The sequence below is a fragment of the Notolabrus celidotus genome, chromosome 5 (genome assembly GCF_009762535.1).
Source record: "Notolabrus celidotus isolate fNotCel1 chromosome 5, fNotCel1.pri, whole genome shotgun sequence".
NCBI lineage: Eukaryota > Metazoa > Chordata > Actinopteri > Labriformes > Labridae > Notolabrus > Notolabrus celidotus.
Genome location: NC_048276.1, coordinates 13,212,112 through 13,235,214, shown reverse-complemented (window position 1 = coordinate 13,235,214; position 23,103 = coordinate 13,212,112). Strand labels below are relative to the sequence as shown.

Below are 23,103 nucleotides of genomic sequence, written 5' to 3'. Positions count from 1 at the left end.
GACAAAAAGACGAATGAGAGAGCTTAACAGAGCTCTCCTCTAAACGGTGCTTTCCAAACTTTTGGGGTTGTGACCCTTGAGATAATAACCAGGACAGAAACCAGAAAAACATAAACTCAGTTCACTTTATTCTTTCTTTTTTCAGATTACACTACAATATTTACATATTTTATAGTAAATGATTGTCTTTTCTAAACTGATGGCTTCTAAAAAAATAACCTTTTTAACATATGCAACCAATTATGAGGGGTCACATCAGGCAGAAAAAAGAAAGAAAGAAAGAAAGAAAGAAAGAAAGAAAGAAAGAAAGAAAGAAAGAAAGAAAGAAAGAAAGAAAGGAAAGGAAAGTTGTCTGACACTCAGCAGATGTGGCTCTGTGGTAAAATCGGTCACCTATCAATCAAAAGGTTGGGGGTTTGATTCCAGGTCCAGCCCCCAAAATGTCCTTAGGCAAGACATTTAACCCCAAATTGATAGTAATAGTTAATACTGATTAGCAGCCTCTGCCATCAGTGTATAACTGTGGTGTGAATGGATAAATCGGATGTAAAGGTGCTGTATGTTGTCAGAAGACCAGAAAAAGCTGTATATAAACACAGTCTATTTAGCATTCCATTTAATAAATTAGAAAACTTCTATTGATAATGACCTTTGTCCAATGGAGGCAAAGAGTTGTTGCTTTTTTCTGTCTCTGGTAACTTTTATATAAAAAAGAAAGCTTGAGCTACTTTCTCCCTCCAGTTTTGCAGCCTGGAAGATAAAGCTGGAGAACATAAGTGCCATCTTGATTCATCATTTTTTTCAATTTCTTTCCACGAACCTTCAAACTGCATATACCACAGACTAATAACAGCCAGAAGTCTGTCATGTCAACAGTCTTTAGTTTTCTCCTTCTGCAATTAGAAATGTTTTCTGCTGTCACTCAACATCCAATGAAGCACGCAGCTTAAGATTACATTTCTATGGAAGGTGAAGTTGCTACTCTTGTTATCTTGGTACTGGTACCATTATGGATTGTGTAAAACACCAGTCAGCATCACAGGGAATACGTAGGAGGCTGTTGTTTTCTGTAGTTTCTGGTACTTTCCCTGTCCTAATTTCATCAACATATTCAATAACATATATGCATCATACAGCCTATTTCTAAGCTTTCCACAAGTGGAGCCTCGAAAGTAGCCAGTATTCGTTTTAAATGCTCCCAGGTTTAAAATGTTCAGCTCTGACCAGAGGAACGTTCATAATGACACATTTTTTACACAGACACACCAAACACAAAACAACTTACACTGTGGTGATGGGTTATCATTGTTCAGTTCTCTAACAAACTCCAAAATGACAGCTGTTATCTATCCATTCTTTGCTTTGTGTGTTTCACCAGGAGAGATTAAAAACAATATTCTAGGAATGTGTCTAAAAACCTTCAAACACAACTTTTAAAATACACAATGAAGAAAATGATAAGCAAAAATCAGAATTTGTGTTATCATCACTTCCAATTTATACTCCTTTAGGTTTCACCTCAAGCAAGGTCAAAGGTGACCATAACAGTGACATGTGACCAAACTATTTTTGTTAGTTTTGGAGCTGAGCCAGATGCTGTAATCACACTGATTTATCAAAGTCAAGTGTTATTGTAATTCTGTATCCTTAGAGGCATCCTGATACTTTTCTGCCAAGTTATGAGTTGTGGGAACATATCTTTGTAGTGATCTTGAATAACACAACATTTTTTATTTGACAGAGTGGATCTTCAAACTCCAGACTGTAACAGTGTTTATAAAAGTACATGCTCCCTATACTTCCTTTTTCTGTAGAACTTTTCTCTAAATATTCCCTTACCCCCTCCAGTTTCCCTTTTTGTAAAGTGCAGGAGAGATGAGAATAATTTATCTTTCCTAATTTATCATCCTAAAACATCCTCTTATTTATCATAATGTCCATCCTAACCTGTCAATATCCTACAGATTTTTAATGAAAACTTGCTCTGAGTGAAAGTTGTTTTTGGAATGATTGATTCAAGCTTAAAGTTACAACCAATAAAGAATGTTTTGTACCCTTATTTCATTTGTATGAGAGCTAGAGCAGGCAGGGTTTTAAAAATAGACTGCCTTTCACATGTTAATCAAAATAAAAAGTGGTCAATCTTAATCAGATATTTATTTCCTTCCACCCAACAGAAGCTAGGAGTCTATGTGAATATTTTGGTGTAAATGTTAGCTACAAGCATCCTGCTAACATCTGAGATTGAGACATTCTTTTGTATTATAATCAAGCGGCAAACTCCGGTCTCAAACGATGAAGCCAATGCGGAAGTGATATAAACTGCAATACATCGAAAATCTGCTTGAGGCTGGCTGCAGAAACACCGGAAACCACATAGATATGAATGGGAAAAAGACGATCTTTGCAGCATTAATAAACATGTTTACAGCCTGGTTCAAAAAACGGCTTGGCCCTACAACGCTAATCTCTCCAATGGCACACACTGTACGGGGGTGAATTTTTTTTCTAACATGACGGTTAAGAAGATATTAAGATTATGAGTTTTGCCCAAATAAGGACATGACTGACGTGACTCCTGGTCGGGAACACACAGCCATTGGCTGAGAGACTCACACTACGTCACACTCTGCCTAGTTGAGTTCCGCATTACCAATATGGCTGCTGCCGTCGATTTGCTTCAAAACAGCTCTCAGGAACAGATGGGTGACGTCACGGATACTACGTCCATATTTTTTACAGTCTATGATTATAATACATGATACATCTTGTAAAGTAATACTGAAAGATTTTAGCAGTGAATTTGTATTTGCCTAAATTCAGCAGCAGGCTAACCTAGCTTGGAACAAAGGCAGCAAGTTCAAAATGCCAGTTTGGCTCTTTTAAGGGTTACTAAGCTTTTTCCTTTTAATGCAGAATTTAATGTTTATAGTCTACAAGCTCTGATAACGTGCTAGATTTTTTCAAGGACCAACTAATTCCTGAACAGTGTAACAGAGTAGTTTTAGTTACTTTTGGATAAAGCAGTGAGTTGTTACCAATCTTTGGCGAAGCTAGGTTAGCCTGTGGTAGCTTTGAGTTTAGACCAAGTGGCAACCTCTGATCTCAAACTATGAAGCCCATGTGGAAGTGTTATAAACTGCAATACATCGAGAATCCGCTTGAGGCTGGCTGCAGAAACAACGGAAACCACATAGACACCAATTCAAAAAAGACGATCTTTGCAGCATTAATAAACATGTTTATAGCCTGGTTCAAAAAACGGCTTGGCTCTACGTAGCTAATCTCTCTATCGGCTCACACTGTACAGGGGGTGAATTTTTTTCTAACGCAACGGTTCAGAAGATATTAAGATTACGAGTTTTTGCCCAAATAAGGACATGGATGACTTGACTCCCGGTCGGGAACACATAGCTGTTGGCTAGGAGGCTCAAACTCTGCCTCTTTACGTCACACTATGCCTGGTTGAGTTCCGCATTTCCACTATGGCTGCCGCGGTCGATTGGCTTCAAAACAGCGCTCAGGAACAGATAGGTGACATCCTGGATACTACACCCATTATTTATACAGTCTATGGTTTAGACTATGGACATGAGAGATGTATCAGTATTCTTGACCTTAACTTTTCCTTATGGAAGGTACAAAGTCAAAAATGCCACAGAGGACTAAATTATGTGTTTGGACAATAGCTTGCTGACAAAGTTTTGTGGCCAACAAATGCTAAAACCCCATGATAAACCAGAACGTGTCAGATAAAGATGCATGAAGTTTAAATCAGCCACTCTCAGCTGAATCATTGGAATAGTTTCCATCGGCAGCAGACAGCTGTGGATCTGTCATCACTGTTGTTTTTCAGACGAATTTTGTTCCTGCTGCAGTCAGCAGACCTCCTCAGAGATGTGCATTAATGAGCTCTTGTTTACTGAGCCTGTCCATTTACCCATTCAGAATCACATGGGCTGTGTGCAAAGCTTTTCTCTTAGAATGGATATCTTTAAAATGGGCTGTGGCATGCAGTCCATCTGACTCAGCAAATACTGCAAAAACAAAATCTGCTGCATATCAGACAGAAGACACCGCATAGATGAGATATCACTGGGCTTCTTGTCCTAATTGCTAACAGGAACCCTTGGGTCTATAATGGTTTAAGTAATTAGGGGTAAGCCTTTCCTTGGTAGGGGGACTATAAAAAAGAAGCAAAAGAATGTGGAGTTATGTTGGGTTTTTTAGTGGTAATGTAATGATGCGCTGCTGGCTCCTCTAGCTAGTTAAGACTGTGGCTCAGTTTTAATCTTTTGCAGCAGTGGTGAATGAAGAAGAGCTTCTTTTTGCCGAAATGAAATAAAGAACATTCAACTTTTGTCTATTTGTTTATTGGTGAGATTTGTTCTGGACCCAGAATAAAGAAGAAATGATAGCTCTGCTTTAATAAAACACGGCTCTTATTTGATTAGTTCTAGCTATAAACACTAACATACCTACCGAAGCAATTTTTGAGTTCTGGGAATTCTTTGAACAAACAAAAGCAGCTAAATGATCAGATAGGTTGTAAACAAGTCATCAGTCAAGCCAAATTACCTTCACCACTTTATTTTGAGGTTGAACCAAAATGTCTTGGGAATACTTTTTAATGCTGGGGAAAACACAGAATTACAGTCTGTGTGGCAGAGCAGACCAGGAGCAGAGAGAAAAAAGGATGTGCATGGATGCTAGAGGGTAGTTTGATAAAGATTTGTACTGTTTGTCGATCTATAAGAAGAGTTTTTTTCAACCCTTTTGTCCAACATTCTTCTTTTCAAGTTTAGGATTCTACTTTTAGCCTTGTCACAATCTCTGTTCCCGATTCCACCAAACTCATCCTGTGTGAGAGATTTCTTGAATCTAATGATCTGTTATTCTACCAAAGTAATTTCAGAACAGTGGAAGTATTTTAAGCTACATAAACTGATCACTGTTTAAAAGACCGAAACCCATAATCCTTGAAGCTAAGTTCAAGTATAACATAAACCTCTGAGTGCATGAGGTTTATTGTTTTAATTCAAAAACTTCACTTTAGAAAAGCTGGTAAAGCCAAACTATCTTTTGATAAGAAGTCCGGCACAACAAGCCTTCAAACCTGCAACAAGATATGACCATAAACCCAGGCAAGAGGCAACTAGGGGGAAAGAATAAACATTTCCATTGGCTCTCCTCCAGTATTTTCTCTATCTGCACATATGTAGGTCAGTGTATTCAGCCTTTTTGACGTATTACTTCTTTTACAAAAACTTTTAAAAATGTCTGACATAAGACCTCCCGTGCTAGGCTCTGACCTTTTTCTCCAAGTCCCCAGACATGCATGAGTCATGGTGTCAAAATCGCAAAATTTCCACCCTCTCACACACAGCTGCATTCTTGGACTGGTCATGGACACAGACAGACAAAATGAGTCCACGTCAACCGGCGGAAAATAGCTGTAGTTGCATGTCTGAAATGTTGAGCGTGAAATAAAGGCACAGCAGAGGGGAGTTTACAAGCTACAGTGAGCTGCTACAAGGCATGCTGGCCACCCAGCTTACCTTTAGATTCACTGACGCTGCAGATGTGATGGCCTGATGTTTTAGAGAACAGAAGTCCAGACATTAGAGAGATAAAAGAGAGCGAAGCACATTGTCATATGTACTGGAACATGTTTTACAGTGAACACTCTCTTAGTACTACTCTTTCTAATGCTTATTATTAATGCTGATTTTGCTATTATTTGCCCATCATGGAGCAGTTTCTCTCTCTAGAATGGGTGAGAATCGCAGAGTAACATATGATACAATACAATGCAATACAATACAATATAATACAATACAATACAATACGATACAATACAATACAATACAATACAATGCATTATGATACAATCCAATACAAAACAATACGATACATTACGATACAATACAATACACCACAATACAATACAATACAACAATACAATACAATTCAATACAATACAACGCATTACGATAAAGTACAATACAATACCATACATTACAATACAATACAAAACAATACAAAACAATACATTACAATACAATACGATACATACAATACAAAAACACTATGATACATTAGGATACAATACAATACATTACGATACGATACAATACAATACGATACATTACGATACGATACAATACAATACAATACAATACAATGCATTATGATACAATCCAATACAAAACAATACGATACATTACGATACAATACAATACACCACAATACAATACAATACAACAATACAATACAATTCAATACAATACAACGCATTACGATAAAGTACAATACAATACCATACATTACAATACAATACAAAACAATACAAAACAATACAAAACAATACAATACAATACAATATGGTACGATATGATATGTTGTGTTACGTTGTGATGCGTTACATTACATCACGTTAAGTTGCAATGCGATATATGTTAAAATTCAATTCAATATATTAGTGATATTAGTAACGTTAGTTACATTACATTTCGTTATGACAGGACAAAACAGTATATGACTGCATAAGATGCGTTACCATTCAATATCATAGTATATGATACAAATGACCCATAATAACAATTATACTATGAAAACAGGGCTTCTATGATCATTTATCAATTAAAAGACAATTGGAATGATATACTACAAATAACTAATGTATAGAAAATGTCCTTAAAAAAAGGTAAAGTGAAGGATTAATGTCACTAGCGCCACCAGGAGGATTCGCGAAGTAGTGATGCAGTGAGTCAAACTGGAGGGGAAATCTGTTCATAGCTGTTACTTTTCAATTCAAATATCTTTATTTGGCGCCAGCAAAAAGAAAATTGAATTGCACAAGGAGTCAATGCTGAATAATGATATATTGTTGTATCAATATCCTGTCCCACCCCCAGTAAGTACTATACATTATTTGGAATAATTTTGAATTACTTGAACTAAGAAAAGGCTCTCAATTTTTTATTCCCGGCCTTACTTGTTTAGGCTCAGAAATTGCAATACCTTAGATGGCTCAGAAATGATTCAGTTTAAGGATTTAAATTATCTTTTTCCAATGTCAGCACACCCTTACAGAACAGGTTTTATGTGAAAAAGCAATGTATCAGGCTGGATTTGCTTTATGTTTTGTCGATATATTACTTCTTATTTCAGTGTATGTTCTTGTGTTTGTCTATGTCTGTGGAAATGCAGAAAGGTGCTGTGGAAAATAATTTTCCCAAGCGGACAATAAAGTCTAAAGTCTTTTGAAGTCTGTTTTAATTCTGAGTTTTAAAAAAAGGCTTATTCTAAATATGAAGATTTTAACTTTTGTAGTTTTGTTGTTCAGATTTCACATCATTAGAAAAGTTGGTGGACTGGTCACAGCAAGAAATGACTCATGTCTGATCAGTGAAAGCTTGTTGGGGTACAGGCCACTGGCTGGGCTAATTGATGAGCTACTATAGTTTGCAAGCTAACCCCTTGCACAACAGTTGTTTGGGCTAGTGCTCGTCAGTCAGAGTCAAAGAAGCTCTTAGAACCCTATTTTCCTGGTCTGGGTTGTTTGCTCCCCTTGCTTGGAATGGTCAAATAAAAATCCTTAGGAGCTTTGATGCTAACAGGACTAGAATTTCACAGTTTATCTAAAATCATGTAGTTCTGTAATTATTGTGCCTAAGTTATTATGAAAACAATCATAGTATAAATCTATAACTGCCTTTGAGTGTTACTTATAATAGAACTGCATGATCTGCCATTGATTCTCATTGGAGTAGTTGTACAGTCGCTGTTGTTGTGACCACTCACCTGTTCTGTTGTAGACATGAGAAGTTCATCTGCACTTGAGTTAAAGCGTTCCACAGACTTAGGACAAGAAAGAATGAAACACAAGTTGTAACTTTCCACTGATGTCTTTATTTTTGAATAAATATATTTAAGTCAAAGACAATTAGGCCTACAAATGCCTGTGTAAAAAAAAAAAGATTAAAAAAGTATTTACAGATTTTGCACAGAGCTGAATAAATGTATACATAGTATACAGTACAGTCCATGCAGGTCATACGTTTCTTTTGCTGTACAAAGTGCAAAAGCAGATAGAATAAAAAAATAAAAAAGAAAGTGATAGTCCAACTAACATACGATCCATCGTTTAGTTGAAGGTTTGACTGGACAATGTGGCCTCTTTAAGAAACAAAACAAGAATATAATGGATTACAGGATTTCATCAAGTGTGTAGAGAGAACAGCTTGGCTCAGGCTGCCGGGCCATGAACAAGGAGATCCAGGAAAACACTCGTCTGTACAGCGTAACAGAAGACCTGCCAGATTTTCCTCCCTCTCGGCTTTATTATTTCATTGATAATAAATTATCTGTTATAACTGTGCCAGACAGGCATGACTTAACATGGTGGAACATTATGAACTGAGAGAACCATCGCTGTGGTCACATAATAAAGGAAGTGAGGGAGGCAATCAAACATGCTGCACACATGAGGCAAGAATTGAACACTTGTGTCTACATGTGTGAGTGTGTGAGTCCATATGATGAGCTGTACAATGTTTGGTGCGGCCTGATGAAGTCACCGAGCTGGCAGCCACGAGCTGACAGGGAGAAAAACCACTGGCCATTGTTTCCTGTTCTGCTTCATTTAGGCAGATCTGTCCTGAAAGGGACCAGTGTGACTTTAGATCTAGTTTTAACTGTTTCCATCACAGGGGCTGAGTTGGCTCTGCAGACAATCAGAGTCTACTAAGCAGATGAGTTTTTGTTAGCTTTAGAGGACAAATACTAGCTAAGTCTGATCTAATCTCTGCAGCATATAATGATCTGAACTTTTCTTTATTGAATCACTTTTAATCTTTGGAAAGGCTCCCTGAAAAATCTGGAGTTGCTCCAATTCTGATATCGTGGTAGTGGAAGTGCTTAAAGAGTAATCACAGAGAGCAAAATATAAGGAATCTGTGCTTTTCCACCTTATATTGACTTTTTATTTTGCACTTGGATGATTAGCAGCACCTGGTATTGATTGCTACTCCAGTCCAGACATCAGGATTGACATTTAAAAGGGTATAATCATATCAGCACATCTCTAGAAAAATCATGGATAAGTAAGATTTTGTTGAGCCATGAGCGTATTGTCCTTCTCTGTAAAGTGTTGAGCAGCCCATGAGCATTACCTTTTGGTCCATTTTGTAAAATGTTATGCATGTCAATGCTGGTATGTTTGCTTTTTTTGGACCACCAGGAGGCTATATAGAGACTTTTGCAAGCCTGAATCAAAACTTTCAAACCTGCTTTTCAAATATTATGACTTGAAATGGGTTCCAGACTTCAAGGATAAACTGGATTAATTGCTTGCAAATGGGAATTCTGTATACTGAAGGTAGAAAGAATTTAGTAAAAATGTAATTTGACTGTCTGATTTGTTAATTTGCAATCAGAGCAAGGCCTGGACAGCATCTTATGAAGTCAGAGTAATGGCAGTGAGAAATATCTTCCAGCATTTATCCTGCAGCTTTCACTCTGCATCAGATATTCTTGTAGTTCCTCTGAGCAATTTTCCCATGATGCAGGTGGAAACCCCGCACCTTGCAGACATAGGTTTGTTTGATATTTGCAGGTGGATGTAATTCAGTCCACTGAAATAAAACAACGATTTTTTAGTCTGTAGGTTTAAGTCACTAGCAAGGGCTTAGGTTACAGAAGTCCAGCTCCTGTGGCTTACGCAAGCCAGTGCAGTGGTCTCTGGGGAGAAGATGTCCCTTTGTGGTTTTGCAGTTCAATGGCCGTCTCTTGAAGCCCTTCCCACAGCTTCGGGAACAAGGTGACCACTGCCCAGTAAACCACTCAGGACATGGGTCTCCACAAACCCTGGTGGCAGGGGGTCTTTGAGAAGAGTCACAGTCCAGCCCTGGCTTACCGTCCGGTGTCAGACACTGCACCATCCTCCTCTGGATCCCAGTGCCGCAGGTCACAGAGCACCTGTCCCAATTTGAAGATATCCATTTGCCAAGAACAGGATCCACCTTGCTGTATGACTTCTTCAGCATGTCATCTTGCTTCTCTTTGACACCATCCTCAGCCAGGACACTGTTATGGGAATTCACACTCTCCTTCTTCAGAGTCTTGTCTTCTTTGGTTTGACGGGCGAGGTAGAAGGAGTAGCGGATGCGAGGAGGTGTCATCTGGCCTGCACATAGCACCTCCACAGTCAGGACTTCTCCCAAAGGCTTCACAGCCTGTATGGTCTCTGTGTGTCCCGCTGTGCCACTGTAGCGCAGCAGGCTGTTCTTTACGATGATGTCCCTCTCCCCAGCTGACACAATGTAGTTCCCATTGAGCAGGTAATGGCCCTCACTGTTCTTCACTGCCAAGTAGTTGTCATCCCCCGTCATTCCCTTGTAGCCTCGCTGACGGATGTCTATGTTGGCTGAGCCTACTGGCAACATGGCCACAAAGTTGTAGCCATGCCTGAAAATCAAAACATATTACAGTCAATGAGAGCTCGGAGTGAAGCTAATAATTCGATCATGTTTTCAAACGTTGGAATCAAATAAAGCAATAAGTAATAGTTTCATCACAATGCAAATTTTACTCACTCAGGCTTCGTGAAGAGTCCTGACACTTTCTTGCAGCCTTTGTTATCTCCTCCACAGATTCCACACTTATCAAACTTTTTGTTGGAGCCAATTTTTCCATCACAGCCGGCCTTGATGCACTTCCCTTGGACGCACACTCCTGTGGAGTCTGGGGAACACGGAGTCCCATCCACAACCTGAAGAGTACAAAGAAGCTTGCCCTTTAATCACCATTCTGTTTATACAGTATACTAGTTTATACACTATACTTGGCACAAGGAGGTTAAAGATCATCCAAAACCCACTGCAGTCCAAACAACAGTCATTTTGATTGAGTCTGCGGCATTTCTCACTGCGGAGATGTTTCTACTACACAATGTATTCAATGACAGTCCCATAACTCAAAAACACAGTTATTTATTTCTAAATTGAGAGGCATGAAGGCAAAATAAACTTTGAAATTGTCCCCCATACATCAGTCATTCAGATAAATAAATGATACTCAGTGAACCCATCAGATACCAGGATGATTCAAGATGCAGTATATTCTGTGGAGAGGGGTATCCAGGGCGTAAAATTAACACCCACCAAGCGCCAATGCCGGGTAAAAAGTTAGTTTGGCGTGTAAAACAAAAACACACACCCACCAGTGGCCGATGGAAAATTTTGTATTGCATGTGAAGTTTTGTTTTCATACTTTCACCCATTTCTGCCGACTGTCATGCTATTTTGACCCTCGCGGCACGCTGTACTTGTGTTGTGATTTGGTATGTCGTGAACAACGTGATGTCAGCTACTGGAGTTCTATTCATTCCCTTTGCTTGAAGAAGCACAGCGGGAAGAGCATTTCAAGGAAGATGTGGCAACACATTCCAAGCATGAAGCCACCGCAAACAAAAAGGACGAACAAAGAGGCAGGAGACGCTCAAGAAGAGGCACACACAGCTAAATGGAGTAATGTCACTACGTTTTTATTTGGCTGGTGAAAAATATTTTTGGCCAGTACATTTTTGGAGGTCACTTGCCAATGGCAGATGAGGTAAAAAGTTCATTTTATGTCCTGGGGGTATCTTAAGTGTGACTTTCAACACAACCAACCACATCACTGATCTGCAAATACATGATGGACAAAGTCACTTCATCTAGTTGTGAAATCTCTGACACAGACGATGTTCAACTTTCTGTATTGACCTTTATCTTTATAACATCATTTACAGATACCAAACTAAATACATCATGAGCAAGCATGTAGCAGCAGTGGCGAGAACAACCTCCTTTATCAGATGACTTGAGCATGACTGGACCAACAGTCATCTACTTTGACAAGTGCGGCCGAGACGTATCATAAACTCAAGCTCAAAATATTTCACTCAACTTCCCAAAGGCAGAACTGTAGACTCATTTTTTGGTTCATCACTCTGTGGTTAAGACACCCAGCTGCTATGTGATTCAGAGCTACGTGTCCCCTGAGTGCTCTTATCAACTCCTCCTAAGCTGCTATGATGGAGTGAAGTGTGAATTCTGCTTCACTGCTGCTAAAGCTCACTCCACACCGTTATCTGAATGAGCTAAACCGTCCTCCACCTCTCCTTCATTCCTTCCCTCACACTCTGCACTTAGTCCCAATGCAGCTGGCTGACATAAATTCATGTTCTCCCAGATGAACCTGCCGTATTTTCAACTTCATGTCTCAAAGTCACACCTCATCTGACGACCACTTAACTGATCTTTATATTTCCTAAGTAAAAGGGCTTACCTTGGGTGACAGGACGTAGAAGTAGCCGGTGCCATTAGCCCGGCAGATGAGTTTACACCTGTCATTGGTGGACACTCCAGAGTATTTGGGCACCCAAACCACAGAGTGAGCAATTCTGTTAGTGTTGAAACTGTGTCCGCTGCTCTCACACTGCTCCTCACGATAAGTCTTTCCTGCACATGGGGTAAAGAGGGAGGAAGGGTACAGGAGGTGAAAGGTGGGAACGCTCTAGGGGGAAAAATGTCATTGGACATAGCTGTCTGTTTTGAACGTCCCGTACCTGTATCAGAGCAATGGTTCAAGTTGCAGGAGCGGTATTTGACCCGAACCCCTTGGCAGTATTTACCCCCATTTGACGGAACTGGGTTGTTACACTCTCTTTTAGACAGTTGGACACCACCTCCACATGTACGTGAGCAGGAACCGAATGGGCCCCACTTTCCCCAACGGCCGTCCACCTGGAAATGTACAAAGCAGTACATTATTGAAAAAAGTACAACCATGTGAACCTTCTGTGTGTTGATATCAAAACTCAGTCCTTACCTTTACAGTTTGGACCTGTTTGTTGGAGCATATTCCCCGGTCGCAGACCTGTTCATCCCCACAGTGGGTGCCATCAGCCCAAGGGAAGTGACGCGTCATACACACCAGATGGCCATTGGATTTCCCTGTGCACCACAGGCGGCCGCATGGTGGCTGCATAAACGGACAGGGCTTGGAGTTTTCTCCGAATGCGAGCTCACACTGGCGTTCAACATTGTAGGATATACCCGGCCGGATGTCAGGGAGAACCAAAGGTTTCTGAGGCTGATCGAGCAAACATTCCCCTAGAAGAAGAAGAAACACCATTTAATACATTGAGGCAATACCTAATGTCTTCTGGTTGTAAGCAAGCGGCAACCTCCGGTCTCAAAGGAAGAAGCTCATGCGGAAGTGTCATAAACTGCAATTCATCAAGAATCCGCTCGAGGCTGGCTGCAGAAACACCGGACACCACATAGACACCAATTCAAAAAAGAAAATCTTTACAGCATTAATAAACATGTTTACAGACTGGTTCAAAAAATGGCTTAGCTACAGTGGCTCATTTCTCTATCGACACACTGTATGGGGGGTGAATTTTTTTCTGACGTGACGGTTCAGAAGATATTAAGATTACGAGTTTTTGCCCAAATAAGGACATGACTGACTTGACTCCCGGTCCGGAACACATAGCTGTTGGCTAGGAGGCTCAAACTCTGCCTCTTTACGTCACACTTTGACTGGTTGAGTTCCGCATTTCCAATATGGCTGCCGCCGTCGATTGGCAGCGTTCAGGAACAGATGGGTGACGTCACGGATACTAAGTCCATATTTTATACAGTCTATGGTTTTAAGGCTTCTCTTTAACATCTATGAGCACTTAAAACCCATGATTAATGATGAAAGCTGAAATGTGTTTACAAAATAATAAAACAGAATTGTAAAAAAATCTTGACTGACCTTGTCATTAAATGTATGTGAATGTGTGTGAATGTGTTGTGGGTGGGTGGCAATGTGGGTTTGGGGTAGTTTGCAACTATTGCCCTTGTGATTTTGGTTCTTTCAAGGGAAACCACAACTTGATGCAGTGCATGCAGTGTATGCCACATACCACACACAGATTTATACACACAAACATAAGCAGAGAAAATAACAAAAGCTCCCCACACACAGCCACCCACTCTTATCCGATCCTCAAACTATACTCCAAAACCCACAGCTTTTGTTTGACTTGTAAAGACAAAGCTGCATGAGATTAATCTTTTAGTTTTTGTTATGAGCATAAAACCTTAGCTTCCAACTCTTGACCTGCAGCTAGCCTGCAGTGCAAAGGTCAACTGCATGGACTCCATTTACAAAAAATGGGGCACAGAAACCTTTCCTGGAACAGGCTAGTAATGGGTGGAGTTTGACAGGTGCTTGGAAACATAAAAGATCAATGTTGTTGGATGAGAAAGTTTCCAGGTGGAGGTTTTTATCACTCAAAACAAGCAGTGCTTCTTCTCACCCTTATGGGGAATTTATGCATCCACAGAGTCATTCACACTGGGGGAAAAAAGGGTTCTCTTAATTTCTTTATTATGGCATTTGTGTTGCAGTGAATCCACAACACATAATAGGGCAGTTAGTGAATGGGCTGTAAGTGTTGGCAAATTAGTTTCCTCTCATTTCACTGCAAATTTGGCAGATGAAACGCACAGATTAACTGATTGTACAGAATGTAAACAATTCACTGAAACAGCTGAACTCCACCTCTTCCTTTCTGTTCTTTCTCCAAAGAGCAATTATAGAAAACAATAGCTGGCATCTTGTGCATGTGTGTATGTGTGTGGAGACAGGAACAGGTTACAAATGATTGTGGACGAAGCCCTTCGTGAAAACTGCCTCAAACATGTGGCAACATGTTTTTTTTCTCCCCACTGCTTTTTGAAGTTTAGATTTATGACAGGCAGCCTGGAGAAACCAAGTTCCAACATTGTAAGAAATCACTCCCTGTCAAGTCCAAATTGTTCCTTTTCGTCTCCAGTTTGTGTTCCTTTGTTTAAGACCGTCTCTGAAATGGACTCACAAAGTAGCAAAAGGGTTTGTCTATTTGGAGCAAACCTGCATGGGAATCACTGGGCAGATACACCTCGCTGTCCAAACCGTTGTGGTGACTCTCCCTTGAACAAGCCCTCTAATTTGGGACAGATGTGGAGGCAATTTTAAAACAAACGTTTAGCATTGCTCCAAGGCCAAGTCCTGTGGTTTGGCCTGCTTGGCAAACAATCCGCATCCAACCAAATACATTTCTCTTTGGCATTTGTAAGTCCTGTCTATGACCACAGCACTGAAGAAGGGTAGGCAGACGCCACATTCGAATTACAGATGGATACTGAAATTAAATTATGCTTTTACTTTGTGTTTGCCTCGAATGATTGAAGTCATATTGAAACCCAAGATGTTGACAACACAGGAAAATTAAGTAAAAACAGAAAAAGTCAGAAGAAGAGCTGCTTTTCAACAACTGAATAAAAGTCACGTTTTGATGAAATGTGAAATTTTTAACAGAAGAAAAACTAAGATGAAGTCCTGGCTTTTAAACTACCCAACGCAATGCTAGTGCAGTTTGTTAAGGATGGAGGTGATTTATGGAACAGAACAGGCAGCTAATGAAGCCTTGAGCGGCTTGCTTTAAACAGGGATGAGAATTGGGGCCACTTTCTTTTTCTAACTCTGCAGACCCAGATTATTATCACCTTATAATGTTGTTTTTAGCTACATCATTTGAGTCTCTTTTTGAAACACAGCTCCTTCTGGTGCCACAACACACTTGAAACAACCTGACTTTTTATCACATATGTAGCAGTACTCGCCCTTCTCACCTCTTCAAACACACTTTGAGGCTGTTTGCAGTCAAACATGAGAGTCAGAGGTCATGGAAACTCACCGTGCCCGCTGTCCAGGAATTCCGTGATGATGGCAGCACTGCAGGGAGACCAGGGCTGGTGCGGTTGATCTGAATCAGAGTGGGAGACATCATGTGGTTGTCCTGCAGTTTGCCAAACACATCTTCACAGGCCTTCACGTTGTCATGGGGCATGTTGAACACGTGTCCTGTCAACAGGGGGGGGGGGGGTGGGAGGTCAGATTTCTTTCACAAATTCAAGACACAATATAGTTTTGTTGACAAATTGGTATATGCACCAAAACCACAGGAAACATAATGTTTTTGATTGATAAATGATGTTGCTCACCAAGTTCATGAGCAGTGGTGAAGGCTGAGGGGAGGCCATCATCTTCGATCACAGAGCAGCTCCTTTTGGGGTCACACATGGTGCCGACATCTGCCATGCCAAGGGTGTCACAGGTGGATGCTCCACACAGATCCTGGGGAAAAAAAGCCATTTCATTATTACTTATGAAAACCATAGACTGTTAATAAATTTGGAAAATACCCAACCATATCCTCCTGACCTAAACAAATGAAACCAAAAACTCCTGTGACAGGTGCTGATGACATATTATGTTTGACCCATGACACATCTACTGCAGTCAGTCGCTAGGTGGAGCTAAACATGTTTGGGCTTCACTTTTGGAGAGTTGTTGTGCTGTCTACCTTTTTATACAGCCTATGATCAAAACAAAAGGAAAAAAACATATCAGGAAACTCAAAAGAACTTCGGCTTGCTACAATTTCAGTGGAATTTTGTGTAAACCGTGGATGTCATATCCATCTGTTATGTTGACATAGTAATCCTGTTGCAACATACGAAGATGCACTGGAAGACATCATCAGTGTTGTAACTTGGGGTCATTTGGTGTTACAGATATTACAGCATCAGACTCTCTTATGTGATAATGTCGGTCCAGACAGTTATTTCCGATCATTTAAAAATGAGACCAGTCCTAGTGTGACCTGAAAAGTTGATCTTTATGGTTGGATTGTCCTGCTGGATTACAGAAATGACGTACTTTGACGTAAATGTTAGCCAAAGCTCTCCAGAACTATGGTTGTATTGTAAGTACAACGGACAGTTTGGACAGTGAGGAGTTGGTTTGGAAACTTGTCCACTGTCTGACAATTTGACCTTGCCTGTTTCTAGCCATGACTTATTTCATGTGGTGTCACCTTGTTCCAAGACCTCAGCATTTAACTTGGAACTACAATGCTATTGAAAACAATGGCCAGAACTGTTGAATAAAAACAGAAAGAGTCATTCGTGTTAACAAGGATTTCCACCACTCAGTTTTGAGGTGTCATAAGTGGGCGCAAGTGTTTAGAGCACCGTCTCCTATGACGTAAGGCAACCATCCTCATCACAACATTTCCACAGCTCAACCAGAGCAGAGTTTCCAGATGACCTATTTCTCCGCCACATGGGTTTAAAACCTAATCTTAGAGAGTATCCATTTGGAACTGAACCTCCTAATCACAGGACAACATCAGCGGTCACCGCCACAGGGAACCGCCCATCTGCCTGGCCCATAAACAGCTCCATCTCTACATACCGAGAAACACAGGAAAACCAGCGGCCGGCAGCTAAAACAGATAAAGCACAGCACTGGTTTACGTCACACTGCCCCGAAAATCCTGTGCTGTACTATATGTACACTAAAAAATTCTGTGCCAAGTGAAGACCTCGAGTCCTGTGACAAATCATTCCTAGAATAAACCGCAGAACCGCAATTGTTGGCCAGTGCAAATCTAGTCCAGATGTTCTCATGTGCAGACGACATCTGAAAGTTTGGTCCATTTAGGAGCAGAAAATAAAAAAGTGTAGGACGGACAGGAGAGAAGAAACAGCCGTGTCAATGAGTTTATACTTTGCTTTGACCTACTTCCCACATCTGTCATCTATCTTAACATTTTTATGTGTTTGTGCAATTTAAAAACAATATGTGAGTTATCTCAGCCAATTACATTTCTACTTAATTTTGTGTACACAGTTTGGTGCATGTGAATACCATCTGGCTTATGACAGTCTGTGTTTTGGCTGCAACATTTAAACCATCGTGTTGCTAGGAGTTTCACTTTGTACCTTCTCAATTAAAAACCATGAGAAGTGGAAAAAAGGTCTGATAAAGCAGTGAGACAATGTCTTGACAATGTAGGTGCACTCTCTTTCCCAACCCATTACCTGTGATGTAAGTGAAAATTAACATGCTGTGAGTTAAAGTAAAACCACCCCCTCTCTCCCAGGGGAAACATAAATACATCAGATTTACAGTTAGTTTTTTTTTTTACACAATCGCTGTTCACAATGAGCTTTCTGTGTAACTTAATGAACTGAATAAACATTCTTTGCACAAAAAAAATCATCCTGGCTGGAAGTTTAAAGAAAACCACAGTTTGCCTGTGGACAACACCGAGTTGGTCTTCATAAAACCAACAAATTACTCTGTGGGCTGTAAACAGCAGACAATGGATGTGTCTTGAATGCCCACTGAAAGCTGAGGTAAACCTGAACAGCACCACTGACTAAAGTGACTAATTTTGAGTCACCAGGTTGAGAAGGAACAAAAGAAAGACTGCTGTCTGATTTCCTTTAATGCCTTCTCTGACTGGCTGAGCAGAATGCTCCATAATGAGAGGACATGTATGCAACAGATAGTTTGATACCTGCAACTGTAACATCCTTGAACCTTGAGTGTGTGGAGGGTATGTGTATGCACTCTTCTTCAATGGCGAAACACGTCATTCAGATTCTAAGAAAACGAGAGCTGACAGCTTTAAGTGTGATGTTATGTCCATTTGCATTATGGCTCTTGAATATGTACTGACCTAGTCCTTTTCGTGTTGAGATCCTTAATCTTTTGTAGATGATGTTATCATCCTGAAGTTATCTTGTGTGCATTAGTTCACTCTGGCAGTCAGTACAATATTATATCTTAAAAAAAGGCTTAATTGTTGTTGTGCGGAAAGTGAAAAGTGACTGAAGCATAAATAGGATAATCTAAGCTGTAGGTTTCTTCTGTAGTACTGCAGCAGGAGATTGCAATGACAAATAAGAACATGTATGTGTGTTTATAAATAGTTGAAGACTGATATGCAAATATGTGTTCAATTATTGTTATTTATGGCAGTTTTTCTTGGACCATATAGTTCAGATGGTCCATCCAGAGAAAATGTTAAGGGTAAGAGTCACAGACAATTATTCTCTCCAGTTAATTCTGTCTGCTTCTGAAATACAGAAACTGCTTATACAGTCTGTCAGCTCTCCAACCAAAGCAGCTAACCTACCTCATCCAAAATAATGTTAAGTCTAGCGGTAACACAGTCCTTTGACGTGTCTTTCTGCTTTATATAGCATTTACAACCACATGACTCACTGTCTAGTACAACTGAATGGGGTCATCTAAATTTGTGATGATTTACAACATCAAGTCTGCTTTTGAACTTTTGATTCACAAACCTAGTGACACCCCTGATGTCATGAATGGAATACTCTTATGGAGAATAGTACCTGTGTTTGAGGAATCATGGCCTTAACAGGAAGAGCAGGAGTCCATCAGCATTTAGCAGCAATACAGGGATTGAATGAGAAAGAAAATGAATAAGAGTAGAGAGTGTGCAGAGAAGCAACAGTGCAAGTCAACTGCAGCTGTGCAGAGCTGCCCCTCTGGACTTGGGACAAGCAGGTGGGGCAGAAACATTGAGGAGAATGACTTTTCTGACATGCACAAAGACCCTCTTCCTCCCCGCCTTCACTCCCCCACACACTCCATCTCTCCCTTCAGGGGCCTGTTTAATGAGGAGCAGAGAAGTTGGTGGGCAGGGCTGGAAAGCCCACAGCTGGAGGAGGAATGGGAAGGGCTGAGAGAAACAAGACACTTCCGAATGATGCATCCCTGAGGGCTTGAAGTTTCTTAAATATGGCAAAGTTACAGGTAAAACAAGCATATGTTTGAAGTCTGGCAGGATCATGTGTCATGTCACGACTCTGACCAAAAGCAATCAGATGCCTTATTATATTATGTTTAAGTTTTTATCTCAAGGAGTGGATGTTTTGAGACTGTTATTGTATCTGCAGTTGACCATTTGGCTGTGGATTGTAGACTATCCAAACATGATCTCTCTACAGTTATCCCTCAGCTTGATTTGTCAACTTTTTTCCAAGTTTTCAAGGTTGAAATTATCGCAAAACGGCTCAGCTCCACCAAGCACTCACTTCATGCATCAGTGTGTTACACTCTGGCCAATGAACGTGAGCAATGACTTCATCACTGACCCTGTGTCATCCTGCAAATATTTGGGAGTGCAGAGAAAACTCAGAGGTGGGTTCCAAGTCCATAAACTGCCCTCAAAGGATCCATGAAGTGCAATCAAGACTCCCTCTGTTAAGCTCAAGTGATTCCCTAAGTGACACTGCCTCAGAGTCAAAGCTATGATGGTAGATGTTCACTGAGTGCATGTTCACCGAGTTCAGCAGAGGTTGAGAGCGTGTTTGGAGAGCACACAAATTAAGTGATTGCAGGAGAGGTTTGGGAAAAGTATGTCAAGTCTACAGCATTCTGAGAACCAAGTTAATATCTTACCATATTAATGTTTTCCTCGAATACACAAGTGGCAAAAATGTGTTCTGTAGTAAGATTATTTTTATTAATATTCAAAAATATATGAAGACGAAAATGTGCATTTCAATGAAACATATTCGATTCAAGCATTTTTGTGCGCAATTACGCATACTAAAATACTACATTCCCCCATGTTACCACAAACCCTTTAGTGTGAAACTTTTTTTTCTGTTTTTTTTTTTTTTTTTTTTTACCTGTCTGGTGAATAGGATTGCCGTGTCCCAGTAGTCCGGATGCTTGTCGTTGTTCTTGTTCATCTTCTTTTGCCAGGTGCAAAAGTTTCGCAGCGTCATGGCAGCGTTCCCGGACACCTTGGGTCCTTTGTCCTCCTCAGTTATTATCACGATCTTAACCACTGTTATGCTGATGGAGTTGAGGATACTGGGGTGTCTGTAGAGCTTCGCAGCCACTGACATCAGAGTCAGGAGGTAATGTTTTAGGTCATCTCCATGGAACTGGGCCATGGACTCGTCCGCCACCACAAGCGTCTCCACGTACCTGGGCACGGATGCGAATCTTTTAGTTCTCCCCATTCTCTTCAGCATCGTTTCTGTCACATTGCTGTAATCTCTCAGATGCTTGTATTTCTCCAATGATTGTGCAAGCTGGAGACTGATGTCGCTGTCCACTGCGCACCTAGAGGTTGAATTGAGCTTCAGGTTGTTGCTGGTTCTGCGCCGGATGATGTGTGCGCTTTCTGCGCTTGCGGTGTAATTCTGCACCGGGCTGATAAAATATTCCCATCCTTGAAAGCCAAACGCACCTTGTAAACCCTTACAGAGGCTTAAAGCAGCATAGGAATACGGGTCTGAATTCACATGTCCGGAGTAAAAACACCGGCTCAAGTCAGCTGTTGCATCGGTGTTGGAGATCCTGAATGCGTCCTGTTCAGAGAGTGAAGGAGCGATGAAATTGGAGTCCTGCATTAAATCGATCACTAATTCCTGCTGAAAAGCTTTTATTTTGAGGATACGTTTTCCGTTGAGAATATCCACTTCGTTGTCCAAATGCTTCCCGTCATGGTTGTGGTTGTCCAGTCTAATCGGGAAGCAAAGTTCACTTTCCATACAACGGGCAAGCTCTAACAGTGTCACCACAAAGTAGAGGAGAAAAGTTGTTCTGATAAACATGACGATGTTTGCATCCAAGAAGGAATGCAATGATCAACGGAGAAATATATCGTTTTGAATTTGCAAACTCAGGGGAAGCAGTGAGAGCCACAAATGAGGATGAAGAGAATAATCCAGAGCGCAGGACTTTAACACAATGAAGGTCGTACAAGTCCACTCAGTGCAAACTCCTCCTGGTCATGACCCATTCCCATTCTCCACCTGTGCGTGCTGAGTCGACTGCTGCCCTCTGTGTCTGTGGACTTTATGCATTTTAGTCTTGTGTCAGAAATATAGAAGCTCAATATCTCCTCTGAAGGGGGCAGTCTTTGGAGGCGCTCATTGAATGCGCGTCTCAGACTTCTTCTCCGGCCACTTGAAACTGAACAGACAGCAGGCCTGTCATCATGTCCCAACACACTGTGATGAATTATCAGATCACATACTTTCAGGCTTTATGTTCTCAGACTCTATCTGACTCCACATACAGAACTCCATCAAGTCTTGACCAGACTTACATGTTTGGGAACATTGAAAAGATGAAGTTGTTGGATACATAAACACAGACTATTGGAACAGCAATATGCATCAACCCCCCAATTAGGAATATGACAACAAATTATGCTGCAGTCATATTGCACAACATTGCATTTTCAGTCATTATCAGTGGAACTGACGATACTTCAAAAAGACATGAAGAAAGGTGAAGTAGCAAAATAAACTTTAATGTGCAGTTAAGTTTCTCTGAGGAGTATCAGGCTACTTATACATATCAACTTTCATGTCTTGTTCAGATAGATCTGTTTCTCTATGAAGGCTATATCACATATGACACCTGGTGGACACTAGAAGAACTGGCAGCCCTCTATTTTAAAATCTATTTTAATCAACATTTTACCCAGCATCCCAACTCTTATGGAATAGGGGTCAACAATCTTTTAGAGAAATGTATTGTATTTTTACTCAGCTGTGGTGACATAGTACTTTCCAGATTTTTTATTTTACTTGCCATGTAATCAACCTGCAAAATATATTAGTTTGTTTTTTTTTAAAAACCACACACAAACCTTACAAAGAAAATATTAAACAAACTTGAATTCACACACACACTCTTCAGTACACCTGCTTTTAGCTTAATTTATGTCAGTGAAACACATTTTTTGATTCAGGGCTGCTACTTGCCCCAAAGAAGAAAAAAGAAAAGTGAGGCTGAAAACTCTGCCTAAATAAATGGGGAACTCCTCATGTACTGTAATTATACTTGGAGTAATTAAAGCATTTTGTCCCCAGAGTGTTTGCAATGCTTAACAGCACTCTGTTTAACTCTTATTCTTACTTCTACTTTTTTTTTTTTTTACTGTACGGGTACATGCATGCATCTGTGGCTATGCCTCTGTGTAGGCATGCCTATGTTTATATATATACTGTATATGCTGATGGGTGGGTAAATGTTATATTATTTGACTGTACTTTTGTAATGTACCTCTTTTGAAAATATAAAAGTTGAAACAGAAAGCATTTTGTTATAATTATGTGGATAACCTGGGGTGTGGCGCCCTCTGCTCTTCACATGAAGTCACTT

At 40.4% G+C, this 23,103-nt stretch overlaps 1 protein-coding gene across 1 annotated transcript; it reads right to left on the bottom strand.

The window, feature by feature from the left end:
* Positions 1–8,964: 8,964 nt before the first annotated feature.
* On the bottom strand, positions 8,965–23,025 carry LOC117812593 (A disintegrin and metalloproteinase with thrombospondin motifs 15-like). Its single transcript, XM_034683477.1, is given in 9 exon segments — positions 8,965–10,470; positions 10,599–10,774; positions 12,334–12,506; positions 12,614–12,791; positions 12,877–13,160; positions 15,785–15,841; positions 15,844–15,951; positions 16,092–16,224; positions 20,607–23,025. Coding segments are annotated over 9 exon segments (2,835 nt in total). The 5' UTR covers positions 21,543–23,025; the 3' UTR covers positions 8,965–9,680.
* Between the last annotated feature and the right edge of the window lie 78 nt (positions 23,026–23,103).